At 45.6% G+C, this 23,152-nt stretch overlaps 1 protein-coding gene across 1 annotated transcript in view; it reads right to left on the minus strand.

Annotated features, from left to right (window-relative positions):
• LOC139276827 (spidroin-1-like) overlaps positions 1-10,659 on the minus strand; it is a 28,751-nt gene extending 18,092 nt beyond the window's left edge. The window contains exon 1 of the mRNA XM_070894825.1: positions 10,414-10,659. Coding sequence (XP_070750926.1) covers positions 10,414-10,659 — 246 coding nt within the window. The remainder of the gene's footprint in view (positions 1-10,413) is intronic.
• Between the last annotated feature and the right edge of the window lie 12,493 nt (positions 10,660-23,152).

Consider the following 23,152-nt stretch of genomic DNA (forward strand, 5'->3'; position numbering starts at 1 on the left):
GAGAGGGGATCTCATAGAAACATATAAAATTCTGACAGAACTGAACGGGTTAGATGTAGGATGAATGTTCCCGATGTTGGGGAAGCCGAGAACCAGGGGACATAGTCTAAGGATAAGGGGTAAGCCATTTAGGACTGAGATGAGGAGAAACGTCTTCACTCAGAGTTGTTAACCTGTGGAATTCCCTACCGCAGAGAGTTGTTGATGCCAGTTCATTGGATATATTCAAGAGGGAGTTAGATATGGCCCTTATGGCTAAAGGGATCAAGGGGTATGGAGAGAAAGCAGGAAAGGGGTACTGAGGTGAATGATCAGCCATGATCTTATTGAATGGCGGTGCAGGCTCGAAGGACCGAAATGGCCTACTCCTGCACCTATTTTCTATGTTTCTGTTTCTATGGAAAGGGATATCGACAGGTTAAGTGAGTGGGCAAGAAGTGGCCTTTGAAGTATAATGTGGGGAAAGGAGACAGGATTAACTGTTGGTGTTCAGAGGGATTTGGGTGTCCTTTTACATGAAACAGAGTTAGCATGCAGGTACAGCAAGCAATTAGGAAAGTAAATGTTATGTTGGCCTTTATTGCAGAGGGGTTGGAGTACAAGAGTAAAGAAGTCTTGTTGCAATTGTACAATGCTTTGGTGAGACCACACCTGGAGTACTGTGCACAGTTTTGGTCTCCTTATCTGAGAAAAGACCTACATGCCTTAGAGGCGGGGCAACAAAGATTCACCAGATTGATCTCTGGAATGAGAGGGCTTATCATGTGAGGAGAGATTGAGCAGATTGGGGTTTAGAAGAATGAAACATAGAAACATAGAAAATAGGTGCAAGAGTAGGCCATTCAGCCCTTCGAGCCTGCACCGCCATTCAATGAGTTCATGGCTGAACATGCAACCTCAGTACCCCATTCCTGCTTTCTCGCCATACCCCTTGATCCCCCCAGTAGTAAGGACTATATCTAATAAGATTCTGAGGGGAACTGAGAGGGTAGACGATGAGGGGTTGTTTCCCCATGTGGAGAGTCTAGAACTAGGGGGCATAATCTCAGGATAAGGGGTTGGCCATTCAGGACTGAGATGAGGAGACATTTCTTCACTCGGGCTTGTGAATCTTTTGAGTTCTCTACACCAGAGGGCTGTGGATGCTCAGTCATTGAGTACATTCAAGGCTGAGAGCGATAGAGTTTTGAATTCTACGGGAATCAAGGGATTCACAGGATGTGTGCATCTCTGGCAAGGCCAGCATTTATTGCCCATCCCTGATTGCCCTCAAGAAGGTGGTGGTGAATTGTCGCCTTGAACCGCTGCAGTCCGTGTGGTGAAGGTGCTCCCACAGTGCTGTTAGGTAGGGAGTTTCAGGATTTTGACCTAGCGTTGATGAAGGACTTGCGATATATTTCCAAGTCAGGATGGTGTGTGACTTGCAGAGGAACTGGGAGATGATGGTATTCTTGTGTGTCGACTGCCTTTGTCCTTTTAGGTTGTAGAGGTCGTGGGTTTTGGAGTTGCTGTCAAAGAAGCCTTGATGAGTTTCTGCAGTGCATCTTGTAGATGGTACACATTGCAGACACGGTATACCAGTAATGGAGAGAGTGAATGTTGAAGGTGCTAGGTGGCGTGCCAATCAAGCAGGCTGCTTTGTCCTGGATGGTGTCGAGCTTCTTGAGTGTTGTTCCAGGCAAGTGGAGAGTATTGCATCACACTCCTGATTTGTGCCTTGTAGATGATGGAAAAGCTTTTGGCGGTCAGGAGATGAGACACTCGCCACAAAATACCCAGCCTCTGACCTGCTCTTGTAGTCACAGTGTTTATGTAGCTGGTCCAGTTAAGTTTCTGGTCAGAGGCAACCCCCAGGATGTTGATGGTGAGGTATTCTGCGATGATAAGGAACGTGTTGGGGGTTGGGAGAACGGTGAGAACAGTGGGGAGGGGCTTGAACGTGATCCAGATCTAAAGCGGGGGTGGGGGGAATGAGAGCAAGAAAGTGATCCAAATGGAAAGAGGGATCACATTCTCCTGCCTCTGTTAGGCCTGGACCACCTTCCACCCCACCCCCTTTACACCTGCACCATGTTCTCCCTCTCCTCCTTCCGCCCCCAGACCACAGCGGTTCAAGAAGGCAGCTCAGTACCACCCTCTTAAGGGCAACTAGTGATGGGCAATAAATACATTGGCCCAGAAATCCTGTACGGAGCGTCCATGGACCCGGGAGGGCATCGCAAAAGCTGCTTTTCAGCACACAATGCACAGGCGCTGAAAACCGGCTCCAGCTTGACAGATTCTCCGCATCTCGGGAGCGAGGACATTTGCGTGGTATTTATCCATATCTTGCCCAGAAAATGTCCTCAAAATTCTTGCACCTAAAAGCAGGTGCATGGCCTACTTTTACAGGCCTAAAAGTCTTAAAACACACTTCAAACATAAAAAATAAAATTAAAAATACACTTTTTAAAAACCCTGCCCACTACGTTAAATTTATTTTAAACCATAATTTTAAAAACTTTTTTAAATACTCGGAGGAAAAAAAATTCTCTAAGATATTGAATAATTTTAATTTCCATTAATTTTAATTATGTGAAGTGTTTTTTATTTTTTACTTGGTGTTACTGTGTTTGTTTTTTTTCTCAATTAATAGCAATGAGAACTCGTAGATACAGAGTCCCCATTGCTATTAATTGACAATACTGTACCTGATTGGTTGAGCACTCACATGTGACTGCACCTTCTGTGTGGGAACCTCGAGAACGGGAGAGCGCTTTGCCTCCCCACTGGAATCTCAGGCTCCTCCCGGACCACCAGGTAATTTCATAGAAATATTTCAGGTTGGATGTAATTGCCCGCAGGAAGCCTACGACCGCAATTTCAGGGCCATAAATTTAAAAAAAAGAAAGTTGGGTCCTACCAACATGCATAACATTACATTTATGTGTTATTTGCTGGACTATTCCCATGTTCTCCTGACCAGCCTCCCATCTTCTGCACTCAATGAACTTGAGCTCATCCAAACCTCTGCTGCACGTGTCCTAACACACAGCAAGTCCCATTCACCCATCACCCCTGTGCTCGTTGACCTGCATTGGCTCATGGTCAGCAACACCTTGATTTCAAAGCAACTTCCTGATGACATCATTAAGCAGCTTTAATACCTGACCATCCCAATCTGGATGCAATTCTGCTAGAAATGTCTGTGCTACACTCCCAATTCTACATCTTTTGCCACAAGTATTTTGAGTGTCTGTGGGTGCGGTGAGTTCTTTATTAGGAACAAACAGCTGCTCAATCCAATATGGCTGCCAATGGTTGAGAATGTTGCCTTGTCGGTACGGTCTGTATCTCAGGTCTGGGCATTATCCCCCATCACCCATCTTAAACTACCACATGCAGCTGGCAGGACTTATATGGGCTCTTGACCCAGGGCTGCATCACAACTGAAGGGTCATGTAACCTGGCCTCACAATGGGAACCATGACGACACAGAAACCAAAGGGATGCACAAAACACAGCAAAGTGTCACAAACTGCACTTGTGCATGAGAGAGCAATGAGGAGAGATGCGTTCTTCAAATCTATCCAAATCTTCACCGATTAGTGTAATTAATTCAACTTCGATCCGTGGTCAGGGACGGGAGGGTGTGACTACGAGTGAGGAAGGTATGGGGACTCAGGATGGAGTGATGGAGGAGCCTCAGCCCTTGCTCTTGTCCAACAGTTTCGAGGCTCTTACTCCCTGTGTGGACGAGTGCAGGGAGGATGAATAAACTGACCACAATACCGTGGTACAGGGGGCCATTAAGTGGGGGGAGTAAAAAGAAACTTTGTAGTGGTAGGGGACAGTTTCATTAGGGGGAATGATAGATACTGTTCTCTGCAACCGAGAGTGAGAGTCCCGAAGGCTGTGGTGCCTGCCTGGTGCTAGGGTTAAGGACATCTCCTCAGGGCTGAAGAACAACTTGGGGTGGGAGGGGAAAGATCCAGTTGTTGTGGACCACGTGTGTACCAACGACGTGGGTAGGACAAAGAAAGAGGTTATGCTGAGGGATTATGAGCAGCTATGGGCCAAATTTAAAAAAAAGAACCACAAAGGTCATAATCTCTGGATTACTACCTGAGCCACGAGAAGATTTACTTAGGGTAAATAAGATCAGAGAGTTAAACATGTGACTCAACGACAGGTGTGGGAGAAATGGGTTTTGATTCATGGGACACTTGCACCAGTAAGAGGGAGCTGTTTCATTGGGATGGGCTCCACTTAGACCGTGCTGGGACTAGGGTCCTGGCGAATCGAATAACTAGGGCTGTAGAGAGGGCTTTAAACTAATTAGTGGGGGGGTTGGATTCAGGTGAGCGAAAATTTAAAAAGTCAAAGAATAAGAAGGCAGTAGAGCAGGGTAACACTGGGGGAAATGAAATCCAGAGCGTGCCAGGAAGGGACAGAATGTATAAACATAAAGGTGAATCAGAAAGCGGGGTCAAAGCAGGAAAAAATGGTTAAAAAAAACAAATTTATAAGCTCTTTATCTGAATACACGCAGCATTCATAACAAAATAGATGAGTTGACGGCACAAATAGATACAAATGGATATGATCTGATTGCCATTGCAGAGACGTGGTTGCAAGGTGACCAAGGCTGGGAACTAAATATTCAGGGGTATTTGACAACTCGGAAGGACAGACAGAAAGGAAAAGGAGGTGGGGTAGCTCTGTTAATAAAGGATGAGATCAGTGCGTTAGTGAGGAGCAATATTGGCTCAGAAGATCAAGATGTTGAATCAGTTTGGGTGGAGATAAGGAATAATAAGGGGAAAAAGTCACTGGTGTGCGCAGTCTATAGGCCCCCTAACAGTAGCTACACTATTGGACGGAGTATAAATCAAGAAATATGGAAGCTTGTAATAAAGGAGTGGCAATAATCCTGGGCGATTTTAACCTTCGTATTGATTGGACAAAGCAAATTGGCCAGGGCAGCCTTGAGGAAGAGTTTATAGGGTGTATCCAGGATAGTTTTATTGAACAGTACGTTGCGGAACCAACCAAGGAGCAGGCTATCTTAGATCTGGTACTGTGTAATGAAACAGGATTAATAAACGATCTCGTAGTAAAGGATCCTTTTGGAATGAGTGACCATAACATGGTTAAATTTCAAATTCAGTTGGAGGGTGAGAAAGTTGATTCTCAAGCCAGTGTCCTAAGCTTAAATAAAGGAGACTACAAAGGTATGAGAGCAGAGTTGGCTAAAGTGGACTGGGAAAATGGATTAAAGTATGTGACGATTGATGAGCAGTGGCAGACATTTAAGGAGATATTTCATAACTCGCAACAAAAATATATCCCAATGAGAAGGAAAGACTAAGAGAAGGGATAACCACCTGGGGCTAACTAAGGAAATAAGGGATGGTATCAAATTGAAATCAAGGGCATACAATGTGGCCAAGACTAGTGGGAGGCCAGAGGATTGGGAAACTTTTAAAAGCCAGCGAAGAACGACTAAAAAAAAATGAGAGAGAGGGAAGATAGATGATGAAAGTAAACTAGCATGAAATATAAAAACAGATAGTAAGAGTTTCTACAAGTAAAAAAGAAAAGAGTGGCTAAAGTAAATGTTGGTCCCCTAGAGGATGAGACTGGGGAATTAATAATGGGGAACAGGGAAATGGCAGAGACGTTGAACAAATATTTTGTATCGGTCTTCTAAAAAGACACTAAAAACATCCCAATAACGGATAATCAAGAGGCTATAGAGGGAGGAACTTAATACAATCACTATCACTAATGAAGTAGTGCTCGGTAAAATAATGGGATTAAAGGTGGACAAGTCCCCTGGACCTAATGGCTTACATCCTACGGTCTCAAAAGAAGCGGCTGTAGAGATAGTGGATGCATTGGTTGTAATCTACCAAAATTCCCTGGATTCTGGGGCAGTCCCAGCGGATTGGAAAACCGCAAATGTAATGCCCCTATTTAAAAAAGGAGGCAGACAGAAATGAGCAAACTATAGACCAGTTAGCCTAACATCTGTCGTTGGGAAAATGCTGGTGTCCATTATTAAGGAAGCAGTAGTGGGACATTTGGAAAAGCATGATTCAATCAAGCAGAGTCAGCGTGGTTTTATGAAAGGGAAATCATGTTTGACAAATTTGCTGGAGCTCTTTGAGGATGTAATGAGCAGGGTGGATAATGGGGAACCAGTGGATGTGGTGTATTTGGATTTCCAGAAGGCATTCTATAAGGTGCCACATAAATGGTTACTACACAAGATAAAAGTTCACGAAGTTGGGGGTAATATATTAGCATGGATAGAGGATTGGCTAACTGACAGAAAACAAAGAGTCGGGATAAATGGGTCATTTTCCAATTGGCAACTAGTGACTAGTGGGGTGCCGCAGGGATCGGTGCTGGGTCCTCAACTATTTACAATCTATATTAATGACTTGGATGAAGGGACCGGGTGTAATGTAGCCAAGTTTGCTGATGATACAAAGATGGGTGGGAAAGCAAATTGTGAGGAGGACACAAACAATCTGCAAAGGGATATAAGCAGGCTAAGTGAGTGGGCAAAAATTTGGAAGATGGAGTATAATGTGGGAAAATGTGAGGTTATCCACTTTGGCAGAAAATAGAAAAGCAAATTATAATTTATATGGAGAAAAATTGCAAGTGCAGCAGTACAGAGGGACCTGGGGGTCCTTGTGCAAGAAACACAAAAAGTTAGTCTGCAGGTACAGCAAGTAATCAGGAAGGCAAATGAAATGTTGGCCTTTATTACAAGGGGGATAGAGTATAAAAGCAGAGAAGTCCTGCTACAACTGTGCAGGGTATTGGTGAGGCCACACCTGGAGCACTGCGTACAGTTTTGGTCTTTGTATTTAAGGAAGGATATACTTGCATTGGAGGCTTTTCAGAGAAGCTTCACTAGGTTGATTCCAGAGATGAGGGGGTTGACTTATGAAGATAGGTTGAGTAGGTTGGGCCTATACATATTGGAGTTCAGAAATAAGAGGTGATCTTATTGAAACATAAGATAATGAGGGGGCTTGACAAGTTGGATGCAGAGAGGATATTTCCATTCATAGGGGAAACTAAAATTAGGGGCAGAGTCTCAGAATAAGGGGCTGCCATTTAAAACTGAGATGAGGAGCAATTTCTTCTGAGGTTTGTAAATCTGTGGAATTCTCTGCCCCAGAGAGCTGTGGAGGCTGGATCATTGAATATATTTAAGGCAGAGATAGACAGGTTTTTGATCAATAAGGGAATAAAGGGTTATGGGGAGCGGACAGGGAAGTGGAGCTGAGTCCATAATCAGATCAGCCATGATCTTATTAAATGGCGGAGCAGGCTCGAGGGGTCAGGTGGCCTACTCCTGCACCTATTTGTTATCACCGAGAGCAGATTGGAAACAGTGCAAAGAAATGGCGTTAATTACTGGAGTGAAAGAATTCGAGAGAGCAAAGCAGAGATCTGATTTCAGACTGTCAGTCAGTGAACAAAGACGGGGCAAAATTGCCCCTTTTTTAGCACCCCATTAGCACCGCCGGGAGGGCGCTAACGGGCGCAAGGCAGTTTTCACCTGGGGGAGTGGGGCGTTACCGCCTCCCGGGAATTTGCCCTGGAGGTTTGGAAGGCACTGTCCCGGCAGCGCCGCGCACTGGAATTAACACCCTGGGATAGTGATGACTGCTCACCGTCCCACGACGACCCCTTAACGCCCCATGGAGGAGTTGCCCCACGGGTCACGAAGCTGGTGGGCATCCGCTCCCGAAGCGCTGTTTAAAGGGGAGGCCTGCAGCTTTCATTAATTAGCCCATATCTTTCGAAGTGTCAATTTTTTTGTCCTGGATTAAAGTCTATAAATGTTTCCCCACCACCGACAGTCTGACTGGCCTGTCGCTGCTGGGATTATCTCTCTCCCCTTTTTTGAACAGGGGTGTAACATTTGAAATCCTCCTGTCCTCTGGCACCATTCCCATATCCAAGGAGGATTGGAAGGTTGTGGCCAGAGTCTCCACAATTTCCATTCGTCCCTCAGCAACCTAGGATGCATCCCATCCGGATCGGGTGACTCTTCTACTTTGAGCACTGGCAACTTTTTAAGGACCTCCTCTTTATCTATTATTAACCTATCCAATTTCTCTACTACTTCCTCCTTCACTGTGACCTTGCAGCATAATCTTACTGCACAGAGGGGGATATTCAGCCCATCATGCTTGTGTCGGCTCTTTGAAAGAGCTGTCCCACACCCCAGCTTTTTCCCCATAACCCTGCAAATTAGTTCTCCAAGTACATGTCCAATTGCCTTTTGAAAGTCCCAATCGAATCTGATTCCACCAGCCTTTCAAGTAGTGCGTTCCAGATCATCATAAACCCATGTGAAAAAATGTCTAATTTCCCCTCTCATTATTTTAAATCTATGACCTCTGGTTACTGGCCCACTTGCCAGAGGAAATCAGTTTCTCCCCGCTTGCCCTATCAAAACCCCTCAATTTTGAATGCTTCTATTATGTGTCACCTAAGCCTTCTCTGCTCTGAGGAGAACAACCCCAGCTTCTCCAACTGAAGTCCCTCATCCCTGGTATCATCCTGGCAAACCTCCTCTGTACCCTCTCCAAGGCCTTGACTTCCTTCCTAAAGTGTGATGCCCAGAATTGGACACGCTACTCCAGCTGAGCCCGAACCAGTGATTTGTTTTTGTATTCAATACCCCAATTTACAAAGCCAGGAATTCCATACATTTTCTTAACTGCCTTCTCATCTTGCCTTGCCATCTTTAAGGATTTGTGAATATGCACCCCAGGTTTCTCTGCTCAAAATAGTACCATTTACATTATACTGCATCTCCATGTTGCTGCTCCCAAAGTGCATCACTTTATACTTATCCACATTAACTTGCATCTGCCATGTATCTGCCCATTTCACCAGTCAGTTTATGTCCCCTGAAATCTGCTACTACCCTTACATAGTATTGGAGTATTTACAGCGCAGACACATCAAAGGCCTTTTGAAAATCCAGATATATTTTGTCTACTTCATTACCCTTGTCTACCCTTTCTGATACTTCTTCAAAGAATTCAATAAGGTTGGTCAAGCACGGCCTTCCCTTTTTGAAATCTGTGCTGACTACTCTCTTATATTTTCAGTTTTTAGATGTTTTTCTATTACATCTTTGAGTAAGGATTCCTTTATCATTACTACTACTGACATTAAGCTAATTGGTCTATAGTTCTCTGGACTTGTCCTCTGGCACAATTCTCTTTTCGAATGAATTTTTAAATGTACGTGCCACTGCTATCCTCTAACTTATTTTAATATGCGCAGATGCAATCTGTTAAGTATGGAAGAACTCCACAAGACTGAGTACTGTGAGCTAAAACTGATGTGATCTTAGTCTCTTTAATACAACTCCAGAGTGCCTAAGCAGCATGGCAGACAACCTTTTATACTCCCTTACACGAGGTGTGCAGGTGACCCTTGGGCCTCCAACAGTTGCGCCCTCTGGTGGCATGTCTTACACAGTTACAATGTTTACATACAAAACACAATCCATCCGGACCAGGACTTTATCCTCTCTAAGTTTGATTAGTTTACCAAATATCTCTCCCTTTTCTATCTTAAATATCTGTCTATCTTTTTTGATCTCCTCTTCTAATGTCATAATCACCATTTTAGTCTCACTGGTAAAGTAATTATTTAATAGTTCTAGCCATTTCGCTTTCATTATCTATGAGTTTATATTGTGTATCCCTTAGTGACTCTATCCCTATCCTAAGTTTTCGTTTGTTATTTATGTGTCTGTAGAATACTTCACTCTTTCTTTTTACATTCCTTCATAATCTAATGTTATACTTTACTTTCCTAATTGTTTTTATACTTCTTGCCTAATCTTTCTGTATTCCATTTTGTCATGCTGTCCTTTGTTGTCTATGCACTTAGAGTATGAATTTTTCATTTGTTTCAATTTTGCCCTTATTTCTTTGTTCATCCATGGTGTGTCATTACTGACTAGTTCGTTCTTGCTCTTTAGTGGAATATGCGTCTCTTGGAGTCTATTGATCACTGTCATCGGGTCTAGAAATTCAATAGCCCTTGAAAACGGGCACGCGATTGCGATGCGATAGGAACCCATGCCCATTCAGAGGATGACTTAAAGGCAGTCTGCACTTCTTAAAGGTGGAGGTGCCTTCTGCCTGCAACAGGTGGTGGAAGTGCTTTTGGAGGCTACTGTCAGAAAAAGAAGAGTGAGTAATGGCTCAGCACTGGAGGTGTTGATCTGGGAGGTCAACTCCAGGAGCGAGGTAATCTTCCCACCGGGGGCCACGCTGTGTCTGATGGCTGAAGTCCCAGCTTCCATTGCACCACAAGCACAAGCCACTCAAGTGCTGCAGTGGGAGCTCAGACTGAAGCCACGAATGCTCAGGCTACTGCCATCATGGCCGGGTCCAGCAGTCTGTACTTCAACAGATTACTGAGGTGCTGCCCCTGAGGAGTGGCAATGAATCCATGGAGAATAACTCTGTTGTCCTCTCTCAGGGTGACAGCATTCATCCTCCCACCACTCTGCATGTGTCCTTGCAGTTGCCTGTGAGCCAGCCAGCCCAGACTCCTGCCCATGCTGAGATGGTGTAGTCTGAAGCCGGGTTCACTCGGCCCAGCGCTCTTTGAGGTCATCCTGCAAGGCCATCCGCAGTCTCACCCACTGAAAGGCAGCAGCCTTCCACCAGTCATGCTGCAGACACTGGAAACGCACTATGTAGGAGCACTAGGATAGGCAAAGGCACACACAAGGTACCCACTAAGGGAATACACAAGTGTGATTAGTTGCATTTTTGACATAATATTGGATGTATATCTAAAGTTTGATTGGAAAGTTTTCTTTGTGGTGGCTTGTATTTCAACATTGTGGCCAAGAGGACCCTGTGATGGTCAGTAACAGGGAGAAGGTCAGGTGTGGGACAAATATTGAATGGGGAATTGATGCTGTGGTCACTGGTACTGCAGGCGGATGATTTGATCTCGGATATCCTGACCAGAAAGGAGCTGTCTGGGTTGCCTCCTTCCTCTGCTTCCTCCTCATCTACCACCTCCTCGTCTTAGAAATAAGAAATAGGAGCAGGAGAAGGCCATTCAACCCTTTGAGCCTGCTCTGCCATTCAATAATATCATGATTGATCTTCTACTTCAACTCGCACTATCCCTATATCCCTTAATATCCAAAAATCTAGCGATCTCTTGAATATACTCAATGACTGAGTATCCACAGCTCTCTGGGTCAGAGAATTCCAAAGATTCACAACCCGTTGAGTGAAGACATTTCTCCATCTCAGTCCTAAATGGTCGACCTCTGATTCTGAGACGGTGACCTCTGGTTCTAGACTCCTCAGCCAGAGGAAACATCCTCCCAGCATCTACCCTGTCGAGCCCTGTAAGAATTGTATATCTTTCAATGAGATCGCCTCTCATTCTTCTAAACTCTGGAGACTCAATCTCTCCTCATAGGACAAGCCCCCATCCCACGGATCAGTCTGGTGAACTTTTGTTGCACTCCCAATCCTTTTGTAATAAAGACCAACATACCATTTGCTTTCCTAATTGCTTGCAGTACCTACATGCTAACTTTCAATGAATCATGTACAAGGACACCCAGGTCACTCTGCTCACTAACATTTCCCAATCTCTCACCATTTAAAAAGTATTCTGCTTTTCTATTTTCCCTATCAAAGTGGATAACTTCACATTTCTCCACATTATATTCCATTTGCCATGTTCTTGCCCACTCACTTAGCCTGTCTATATCCCCTTGAAGCCTCTTTGCATCCTCCTCACAACTTAGATTCCCACCTAGCTTTGTATCATCAGCAAACTTGGGTACATAATACTCGGTCTCCTCATCTAAGTCATTGATTGTGAATAGCTGAGGTCCAAGCACTGACCCTTGTGGTACCCCACTAGTTACAGCCTGCCAACCCAAAAATGATCCGTTTATTCCTACTCTGTTTTCTGTCTGTTAACCAATCCTCAATCCATGCTAATATATTACTCCCAATCCCCTGAGTCCTAATATTGGGTAATAACCTCTTGTGTGGCACCTTATCAAATGCTTTCTGAACATCCAAATGCACTACATTCATTGATTCACACTTACCATCCTGCTAGTTAGATCTGACAAACATGATCTCCCTTTCATAACTCCGTGTTGACTGCCCAATCATATTATGATTTTCTAAGTGCTCTGTTATTGTGTCCCTAATAATAAATACTAACATTGTCACTACTACTGATGTCGGGCTAACTGGTTTATAGTTCCCTGTTTTCTCCCTCCCTTCTTAAATGACAGGGTTACATTTGCTACCTTCCAATCCACAGGGACTGTTCTTGAATCTAAGGAATTCTGGAAGATCAAACCCAATGCATCCACTATCTCTGTATCCACTTCTTTTAAAGCCCTAGGGTCTGGGCCATCAGATCTGGAGGATTTGTTGGCTTTTACTCCCATTAATTTCTTTACTGGTTCTCATTTTTTAAGTTCCTCATTCTCACGAGATCCTTGGTTTCTGATTATTTCTGGAAATGTTTTGTCTTCTACCATGAAGACAGATACAAAATATTTGTTAAATGTCTGCCATTTCCTTATTTCCCATTATAATTTCTCCTGCCTCTGCCTCTAAGGGACCCACATTAGCTTTAGCTAATCCCTTCCTTTGTAAAAGCTTCTGAAGGTATTTAAAATCAGTTTTTATGTCTCTTGCTTGTTTGCCGTGAAGGAGTTCCGAGTAGAGCGTTTGCTTTGTGAGTCTTGTGTCTGGCATACGGACAATGTGGGCAGAGGAAACGTTACAAGGACACCCTCAAAGCCTCCATGATAAAGTGCAACATCCCCACCAGCACCTGGGAGTCCCCGGCCAAAGACCGCCCTAAGTGGAGGAAGTGCATCCGGGAGGGCGCTGAGCACCTCGAGTCTCATCGCTGAGAGCATGCAGAAACCAAGCGCAGGCAGCGGAAAGAGCATGCGACAAACCAGTCCCACCCACCCTTTCCTACAACCACTGTCTGTCTCACCTGTGACAGGGACTGTGGTTCTCGCATTGGACTGTTCAGCCATCTAAGGACTCACTTCGGAAGTGGAAGCAAGTTTTCCTCGATTCCAAGGGACTGCCTATGATGGTAATGGATGATGATGATGTCTCTTGCTAGTTTACTCGCGTATTCTATTTTCTCTCACTTTATAAATTTTTTGGTCCTCCTTTGCGGAATTCTAAAATCCTTCCAATCTTCAGGTTGCCTCCTCCTTCCTCTTCCTCCTCCTTCCTTCCTCCTGCTCATCAGCTGCTCGCCGTACAGCTGGTGGCAAGGGCTGTGTCCTCATGGTGACGATGTTCTGCGCATACAGCAAACCACCATGAATCTTGATGCCTACTCTGCCGAGTGCTGTTGTAGGGCTCCTCCAGCATTGTTTCAGCAAGGCAATGGTCCGCTCTATCACATTTTATGTGGCAGCATGGCTTTCATTGTACGCATGTTGACCACATGTATGTGGGTTGAATACCACTTGGAAGAAACACTGAGGGTAGCGAGGGCACAGAACCTACTCTGGGACAGGGACTTCAATGTCCATCACCAAGAGTGGCTCGGTAGCACCACTACTGACCGAGCTGGCCGAATCCTAAACAATGTAACTGCCAGACTGGGCCTGCGACAGGTGGTGAGAACACCAACCTGAGGGAAAAACCTACTTGACCGCATCCTCACCAATCTACCTGTTGAAGCTGCATCTGTCCATGACGGTATTGGTATGAGTGAGGAGGTGAGAGTGATTGTCCTTGACATCAGGGCAGCATTTGATCAAGTATGGCATCAAGGAGCCCGAGCAAAATTGAAGTCAATGGGAATCAGGGGGAAAACTCTCCACTGGCTGGAGACATACCAAGCACTAAGGAAGATGGTTGTGGTTGTTGGAGGTCAATCATCTCAGCCCCAGAACATCGCTGCAGGAGTTCCTCAGGGCCGTGTCCTGGACCTAACCATCTTCAGCTGCTCCATCAATGAGCTACTCTCCATCATAAGGTCAGAAATGGGAATGTTCGCTGATGATTGCACAATGTTCAGTTCCATTCGCAATTCCTGAGCTAATGAAGCAGTTTATGCCCGCATGCAGCAAGACCTGGACAACATTCAGGCTTGGGCTGATGAGTAGCAAGTAACATTCATGCCACACAAGTGCCAGGCAATGTCTATCTCCAACAAGAGAGAGTCTGACCACCGCCCCTTGACATTACCATCGTTGACTTCCCCCATCATCAACTTCCTGGGGATCAGCATTGACCAGAAACTTAACTGGACCATTTTCCCGGAAGGAATAAAGTAAAAGTGATGGTGGCTAGGATATCACTGTGCTAATCATATGGTCCTCAATCTCTTATAGACATCATAGAAAGAGGGAAGTTGTTGTAAATGGGGAAATGAGAGACTGATACCTTCTAATAAAGGCCATTTTTGTTAAGGTCTTCACCGTGTACACTTACCCAGATGAGTGCAGCTCCAACAACACAAAAAAGCTCAACAACATCCAGGACAAAGCATCCCGCTTGATTGGCACCCCATTCACCAAATTAAACATTCACTCCCTCCACCACCGGCGCACCGTGGCTGCAGTGTATACCATCTACAAGATACACTGCAGCAACTCGCCAAGGATTCTTCGGCAGCACCTCCCAAACCCATGACCTCTACCACCTAGAAGGACAAGGGCAGCAGGCGCATGGGAACACTGTCACCTCTAAGTTCCCCTAAGTCCGAAACTAGAGTCTTAAACTTAAATAAAGCTAATTACATCGCTATGAAGGGCGAGTTGGATAAGGTAGATTGAAAAAATAGATTACAAGGTATGGCAGTAGATAAGCAGTGGCTAGCATTTAAAGAAATATTCCTTAATTCTCAAGAAACATACATTCCATTGAGAAACAAAAACTACACAAGAAAAGTGATCTATCCGTGGCTAACTAAAGAAGTTAAGGATAGCATTAGATTGAAAGCAGAAGCTTATAATGTTGCGAAGAAAAGTAGTAAGCCTGAGGATTGGGAGAGTTTCAGAAACCAGCAAAGGATGACACAAAAATTGATAAAAAAGGAAAAAATAGACAGAGAAAACCAACAAGAAATATAAAAACAGATTGTAAGAGCTTCTACAAGTATGTAAAAAGGAAGAGAATAGCAAACGTAAACATTGGTCCCTTAGAGGCTGAGGCAGGAGAAATGATTATGGGGAATAAGGAAAGGGCAGAAACATTAAACAAATATTTAGCATCTGTCTCCACAGTAGAAGATGCAAAAAGCATACCTAAAATGGTGGGGAACCAAGGGTCTAATGAGGGTGAGGAACTTAGGGGTCGAAATTCGGTACCACCACTTTTGAGGCGTTGACACTACATGAAAGAATTTTTTAATGCCTCGCTTCAGGCACGGCCCCCAAATGTGAAATTCAGTGTTGATGGTTAAAGAATTGATAGCATGGCGTTGCACACTGACCTGGATGCGCTATGCTGTGGTAAGTGGGCCGTTAAGCGTGGGCTCAACATCCAGGACTTGGGCAGCACTTGGAGCTGCTCCACACACATAGTGGCCCCACCTGGATTTAATTGAGGCATGGATTGGACGCTCTCTTCCTTTTTACATACTTGTAGAAGCTCTTACAATCTGTTTTTATATTTCTTGCTGGTTTTCTCTCGGTCTCCTGGCAATATTCGCTTTGTGCGCACTCACTCAGATAGTGAGCATGGTAGACCTATCAGCAGCTCGTCAGTGTGCCCACCGGTTCACAGGCGTCACACTGGATGCACACCTTGATGCCTTGGAGAGGCATGGGCTGAGGGCAGAGGCTGGGAGGAGACCCCACCCCAGACATACCGAAGGCTATAGAGAGAGATAGCGGAGCAAGTGTCTGTGAGTGACACGGTCCGAAGGACATCAATGCAATGTAGAAAAAAGTGGAACGACCTGAGGCGGCTAGTGAGGCTGAGTATCTTTCATTTCAAACTTCAACATGCTATGTTCTGACCTCAATGTGCACCCTCTGCTCAATGTAGTGTCTCAGAATCCATGCTGTAAGTGGGCAAGGCCATAGTCAAGGTTCCCATTTGTAGCCTCGCCCACTGCAAGGGCCTGCATGCACTGTTAACCTTGCTGCTCGGTTCTACAGACCCACCTATCATGTTGACGCCTCTCTTCATATGCGTCTTGAATACGGTAGCCTCCCCATTAGTGTTAGGTCCTGTTATCCTAATTCAAGCAATTGCCACAGCAAGTCCAGGCTGCGAATGGTAGTTGCATCAAGCTGTGAAGATTGTCATAGAGTAAAATATAGTGAAGTATGTAAGGCACTTGGGACACACTGATAGAAGGCCTCTAACTCCGACTTTCTCTTTAATGTTACAGTCGAGGTTCACACACAACCGGCGGGAGCCAATGCGGATTGGTGGAGGGGAGCCAGACCTCCCAAGTGCTCAGTCCATTGGAGGAACAGATAGCTGCCCTGATGGGTGTCCAAGTTGATGCGATGGATCATCCATCCCTAGTGGTAATCGCTAGGTTGTGCAGCAGGCAATGGTGATCATGGAGACTCTATCAGGTGAGTACTGCAGTGCCCCTCCACAGTGGTCAAGGCAGTGGAAATGTTGCTTCAGAACCCCGATAGTTTGTTCGATAATGGCCTGGGTTGTGGTATGGCTGGTGTTGTAGCGCTGCTGGACAGGGGGTGGTGGGATTGTGGAGGCTGTCATCAGCCTGGGGGCCCACATCATATCCTTTGTCACCCAGGAGCCAGCCACGGCCTTCATGTTGGTGGCTTGAAGAGTCGTGGCACACTGCTCTCCCGCAGGATGAAGGCATCATGACAGCTGCCAGGATATCGGGCATTCACAGCGAGGATCATCTGCCTGTGGTCACAGACCAGCTGGACGTTGAGAGAATGATAGCCCTTTGGATTCCGAAAGAACTTTCCATTGTGGGGCAGGACCCTCAATGCCACGTGTACAATCAATGGCTCCTTGAACCCTGGGGAAGCCCGCTATCCTGGCAAAGCCACGGGTGCGCACATCCTGGTCTTCCCTGAACATGCTGAACTTTATGTAATGCATTCGTTGGCTGTAGAGAGCATCGGTCACCTGGAGAATGCAGCACTGTACTGCAAACTGCAAGTATATCGCCTACAGGAGTATGGAAGGTGCCTGTAGCACAGAAGTTCAGTGCTGCTGTCACTTTCACTGCCACTGACAGTGAGGTCCTAGTGCTGATGTCAGCTGACAGGTATGTCCGCAGAAGGTTGCAAAGCTCCGTGACCACCTCCTTGCGGAACCTCAGCTTCTCGTGCTGCTCCTCGAACGTCTCTCGAGTAATGCACACGGTAAACCCTCCGTCTGGGGCCTCTCCCCCGAGGAGGATCCATATTTTGCCCTAAGCTGGTCTCTGCAGCCGGTGCCTTTCAAGTTGGCGCGGTAGGTGATGGGGGCAGTGTGCCACCACTGCTCCCATCACTTGGCACAAGTCACAGCGAAATGGAGACTTCAGATTTACCCGATATGGAAGCCAATGTGGCCCAGTTACTAGCAGTCAATCTGACGAGTCCGCAGCAGTGCAACGCCAACACCCTACTGTCCGTGCGAGCATCAAATTCAGCACTGACCGAGATCTCTGAGCCCCGCCTGCAACTCCCTTTAAATAACGGCCCGGATTAGCTTCTCTGCCTTGTGCTGTCCAACTTTTTCAGGCGTCATGGGCAGCAGCCGCTAAGTGAGGTGGCAAAAGTGACTGTGGCAAGAAGGGCATCAAGGAGGCGTTGCACGCATTCTGACATCATCATTTCTTTGGCATTAGCCGGCAGTAAGTTACATTTTAACACCCTTCAAAAAATGACCACCGGATTTCACGTCAGGCGTCAACAGCAGCCAGCACCACTCCCAACCGCCCAACTCTCAGTTAACACCGAACACCAGCGTTATCAGCAGGCGTTAGCAACCCAATTTTGACCCATTGATGTAATTCATACAAGTAGAGAAACTAATGGGACTAAAAGCCGACAAATCCCCAGGACCTGACGGCCTACACCCTAAGGTTCTGAAAGCGATGGCTGCAGAGATAATGGATGCATTGGTTTTGATCTTCCAAAATTCCTTCGATTCTCGAACAGTCCCAGCGGATTGGAAGGTAGCAAATGTAAAACCGCTATCAAGAAAAGAGAGAGAGAGAGAGAAAACAGTGAACTACAGGCCAGTTAGCCTGACATCAGTCGTCAGAAAAATGATGGAATCCATTGTTAAGGAAGTGGTATCAGGGCACTTAGATAATCATAACATGATTAGGGATGGTTTTATGAAAGGAAAATAGTGTTTGACAAATTTATTAGAATTTTTTGAGGATGTAACGAGCAGGGTAGATAAAGGGAAACCAGTGGGTGTAGTATATTTGCATTTCCAAAAGGCATTCGATAAGGTGCCACATAAAAGGTTATTACACAAAATAAAAGCTCATGGGAATGGAGGTAATGTATTAACTTGGATAGAGGATTGGTTAACGGACAGAAAACAGAGAGTAGGGATAAAAGGGTCTTTTTCAGTTTGGCAGGCTGTAACTATTGTAGTGTCACAAGGATCAGTGCTGGGGCCTCAGCTATTTACAATCTATATTAATAACCTAGATGAAGGGTCTGAGTGCAATGTACCCAAGTTTGCTGACGATACAAAGTTAGGTGGGACAGTAAGCTGTGAGGAGAACACAAAGCGTCTGCAAAGGGATATAGATAGACTAAGTGAGTGGGCAGTAAGGTGGCAGATAGAATATAATGTAGGGAAATGTGAGGTTATTCACTTTGGTAGGAAGAATAAATGGCGAGAAACTTTTAAATGTTGGTGTTCAGAGAGATTTAGGTGTCCTTGTGCAAGAAACACAGGAAGCTAGCATGCACATTCAGGAGGCAATAAGAAAGGCAAATGGTACATTGTCCTTTATTGCAAGGGGGTTGGAGTATAAGAGTAAGGTAGTCTTGCTTCAATTGTAGAGGGCCTTGGTGTATTTGCACAGTTTGGTCTCCTTATCTAAGGAAGGATATACTTGCCTTGGAGGCAGTGCAACAGATGTTCACAAGAGTGATTCCTGGGATGAGAGGGCTGTCCTATGATGAGAGATTGTGTAGAATGGGCTGATACTCTCTGGAGTTTAGATGAATGAGAGGTGATCCCATTGAAACATACAAGATTCTGAAGGGGATTGACAGGGTATATGCTGAGAGGTTGTTTCCCCTGGCTGGAGTGTCTAGAACTAGGGGTCAGTCTCAGGATAAGGGGTCGGCCATTTAAGATAGAGATGAGGAGGTATTTCTTCACTCGGAGGGTTGTGAATATTTGGAATTCTCTGCTGAGATAGATAGATTTTTGAAGTCATGGGGAATGAAGGGATATGGAGATCGGGCGGGAAAGTGTAGTTGAGGTCGATGATCAGCCATGATCTTATAGAATGGCGGAGCAGGCTCGAGGAGCCATATAGCCTACTCCTGCTCCTAATGTTCTTATGTTCTTATGCACCGGACCCGATCGGACCAATGGCTGGTGTGCGCAAACAACTCGTCTTATTTGTTCTCCTTCTTGTCTCACATGTCTCTCTCTCTCTCTCTCTCCTTGAACTACCCAAGAGTGTGAGACTCGTGTCAGCACGGGTCCATCCTTGGAAGAGTGTTAGACCACCTGATCCACTCTTGCGAGCTCCTTGCTCCACAGTCAGCCTAAGGGTTCATTAGCTCTTCCTTTTATTCCCTTTTTAGGGGTGGACCTGAGGTTAGAATATGGACAGGACCATTTAATCTTTCGAGGTTCCCCTTAGAACAAGGTGCCCAATGGCATATCGAGTTCTTTGTCTAAACTTACAGATGAAGATCCTCGCTCAAGGGCTGGTCTTCACAACCATTACATATGCTTTCTTGTTTGTACATTTTGAAGGGGTCCCAGGTCCGTGCAAGGCTAGCTCCAATTAAAGCTAGCCTGCACCTCTGAAAGGGAAGGTGCCTTCTGCCTGCAACAGGTGGTGGAAGTGATTGTGGAGACTGTCTGGGTTGCCACCTTCCTTCTGCTTCTGCCTCCTCCCAGCGAGCTGCTAAGACATCGCATGTTCCACGACTCCATTGTGAGCTTCTAAACAGTCATTCCCTCACATTTCTTAAACCATTCTTTACCCTTGATCGCTACATCCCATCCATACTGGCAATAAATCTTAATACATCAAATATACATACAAATGCCGACAGAACAACATAGACCCAACAAACACACACTTCCAGTGATACAAAGCAACCTGATTGCTGTCATACACTTCCCATTCATTTTATTACCATAAACATAAGTGACCTAATCCCCAAGTTGCTAGCCCTCTGATCTGTGGAGATGCATTTGCCTTAAATTCCCCTTACACAATTTACTAACCGTGCTCAGCAGAAACTGTTTTAAATTTGAAGTCATCTTGTGCTGGTCTCACAGACTGCGCAGAAAGAATAGCGAAGCATTGTGAAACCTCGTTCCCACAGTCGGCAATAGAAAACAAGGATTTTAAAGGAGAGAAAAGTGGAACTATTTCTCATCTACATGCTGCCCCTTGGCGACATCATCCGAAAACTCAGCGTCAGTTTCCACATTTACACTGATGCCACCCAGCTCTACCTCACCACCACTTCTCTCGACCCCTCCTCAGTCTCTAAATTATCAGACTGCTTGTCCGACATCCAGTTCTGGATGAGCAGAAATTTTCTCCAATTAAATATTGGGTAGACCGAAGCCATTGTCTTTGGTCCCCGCCACAAACTGCGTTCCCTAACCACTGACTCCATCCCTCTCCCTAGCATCAATCCGAGGGTGAACCAGACTGTTTGCAACCTCAGTGTTATATTTGACCCCGAACATACCCGCGGCATAATTAAACAGCCTATTTCTACCTCCGTAACATTGCCCGCCTCCGCCCCTTGCCTCAGCTCATCTGCTGCTGAAACCTTCATCCATACCTTTGTTACCTCTAGACTTGACTACTGCAATGCACTCCTGGCTGGCTTCCCACATTCTACCCTGCATAAACTTGAGGTCATCCCAAAACTCGGCAGCCCGGGTCCTAACTCGCACCAAGTCCCGCTCGCTGTGCTCGCTGACCTACATTGGCTCCCGGTTAAGCAACGCCTCGATTTCAAATTTCTCTTGTTTATAAATCCCTCCATGGCCTTGCCCCTCCCCATCTCTGTAATCTCCTCCAGCCCCACATCCCCCCGAGATGTCTGCGCTCCTCAAAATCTGCCCTCTTGAGCATCCCTGATTATAATCGCTTAACCATCAGTGGCTGTGCCTTCAGCTGTTTGGGCCCTAAGCTCTGGAATTCCCTCCCTAAACCTCTCCGCCTCTACCTCTCTTTCCTCCTTTAAGACGCTCCTTAAAACCTACCTCTGACCAAGCTTTTGGTCATCTGCCTTAATCTTTTCTTCTGTGGCTCGGTGTCAAATTTATTTGTTTTGTCTTATAACACTGCTGTGTCTTATAATACTGCTGTGAAGCAGCTTGGGACGTGTCACTACGTTAAAGGCGCTGTATAAATAAAAGTTGTTGTTGAACAAATGTCACAACCGACCTCTCTGATGTCACAGCCGACCTCTCTGATGTCACAGCCGACCTCTCTGATGTTACAGAAACTTTCTGAAGACATCATTAAGCAACTTTAATACCTGACACTGTACATCCCAATTTAGGGGCAATTCTGCTCGAAATGTCTGTGCTACACTCCCATTTCTCCCTTTTTATGCCACAAGTATTTTGAGTGTCTGTGGTTCCTTATTAGGAACAAACAGCTGTTCTATCCAATATGGCTGCCAATGGTTGGGAATCTTGCCTTGCCGGTATGGTCTGTATCTCAGGTCGGGCCTTATCCCCCACCAACCACCTTAAACTGCCACACACAGCTGGCAGGATTTATATGGGCTCTTGACCCAGGGCTGCATCACAACTGAAGGGTCATGTAACCTGGCCTCACAATGAGAACCATGACAACACAGAAACCAGAGGGATGCACAAAATACAGCAAAGTGGCACAACTGCACATTTGTGCACCGTAGAGCAACTGGGAGAGACAAGTGTGTTCTTCAAATCTATCCAAATTGTGGAAGATTGGCGGGAGATCACAAACACTATTCACAGGAGCAATGTTCATTATTGGAGAGAAAGAAGTTGGACAGAAAAGAGTCATCCACTGCCAGTGAGTGAAGAAAGGCAGTCTTTAATTGCTCATTACTCACTGGAAAACATTTATTCACACAGAACAGTAGAAGAATTTCGAGTAAAGAATAGGGCAGAGTTGCTGTAATTGTATCGGACAGCTTCGTGAGAGGCCAGTAATGATGGCCAATATTTAAAGAGCAATTCTGCATTTTGAGTGGGCTGTGGAAAGACTGCTCAAGTGGACCTCAATGTGCAATCATTCTCAGCTGGCCTCATGAAGATGTTTGCTGAGCAACATGACAGCTGTCAGCAGACGATATCAAAAAGCCTCCAGATATTGGGAGGGGGCGGACCTGAGCAAGTGCAGAGCGGCAACTGGGAAAATAAAGAGGGCGGAGTGCAAGCCCGATACCGGAGGAAGCCGGACCTGAACAGCAGCAACTCAACGGAGGCAGAATTGGAAAGTGACGTCAGAGTTTTAAAAAAAAGTGAAGCCGGCACAAGGAAAGCAGCTGATTGGTGAGTAGCTGGTGAGGGTTTTTTTCCTAAAGTTTAAGAAAGCAGGACCTCAAAGATCGTAATCTCCGGATTACTCCTGGTGTCTCGTGCTGGTCAGTACAGAAATAGGAGGATAGAGCAGGTGAATACGTGGTTGGCGAGATGGTGCAGGCGGGAGGGCTTTAGATTCCTGAGGCATTGGGACTGTTTTTGGGGGAGGTGGGACCTGTATAAGCCAGGTGGGTTGCACCTCAACAGAACCAAGACCAATATTCTCAATTGCGGGGGGGGGGACGCGGAGTGTTGCTAGTGCTGTTGGGGAGGGTTTAAACTAACTTGACAGAGGGATGGGAACCTGAGAGTAGATTCAGAAGGAAGAGAAGCAAAGTTGGAATTGGAAAGCAGAAAATTAGAAAGTGAATTTCGAAGGCAGAGGA

Source organism: Pristiophorus japonicus, chromosome 12, assembly GCF_044704955.1.
Source record: "Pristiophorus japonicus isolate sPriJap1 chromosome 12, sPriJap1.hap1, whole genome shotgun sequence".
Taxonomy (NCBI): domain Eukaryota; kingdom Metazoa; phylum Chordata; class Chondrichthyes; family Pristiophoridae; genus Pristiophorus; species Pristiophorus japonicus.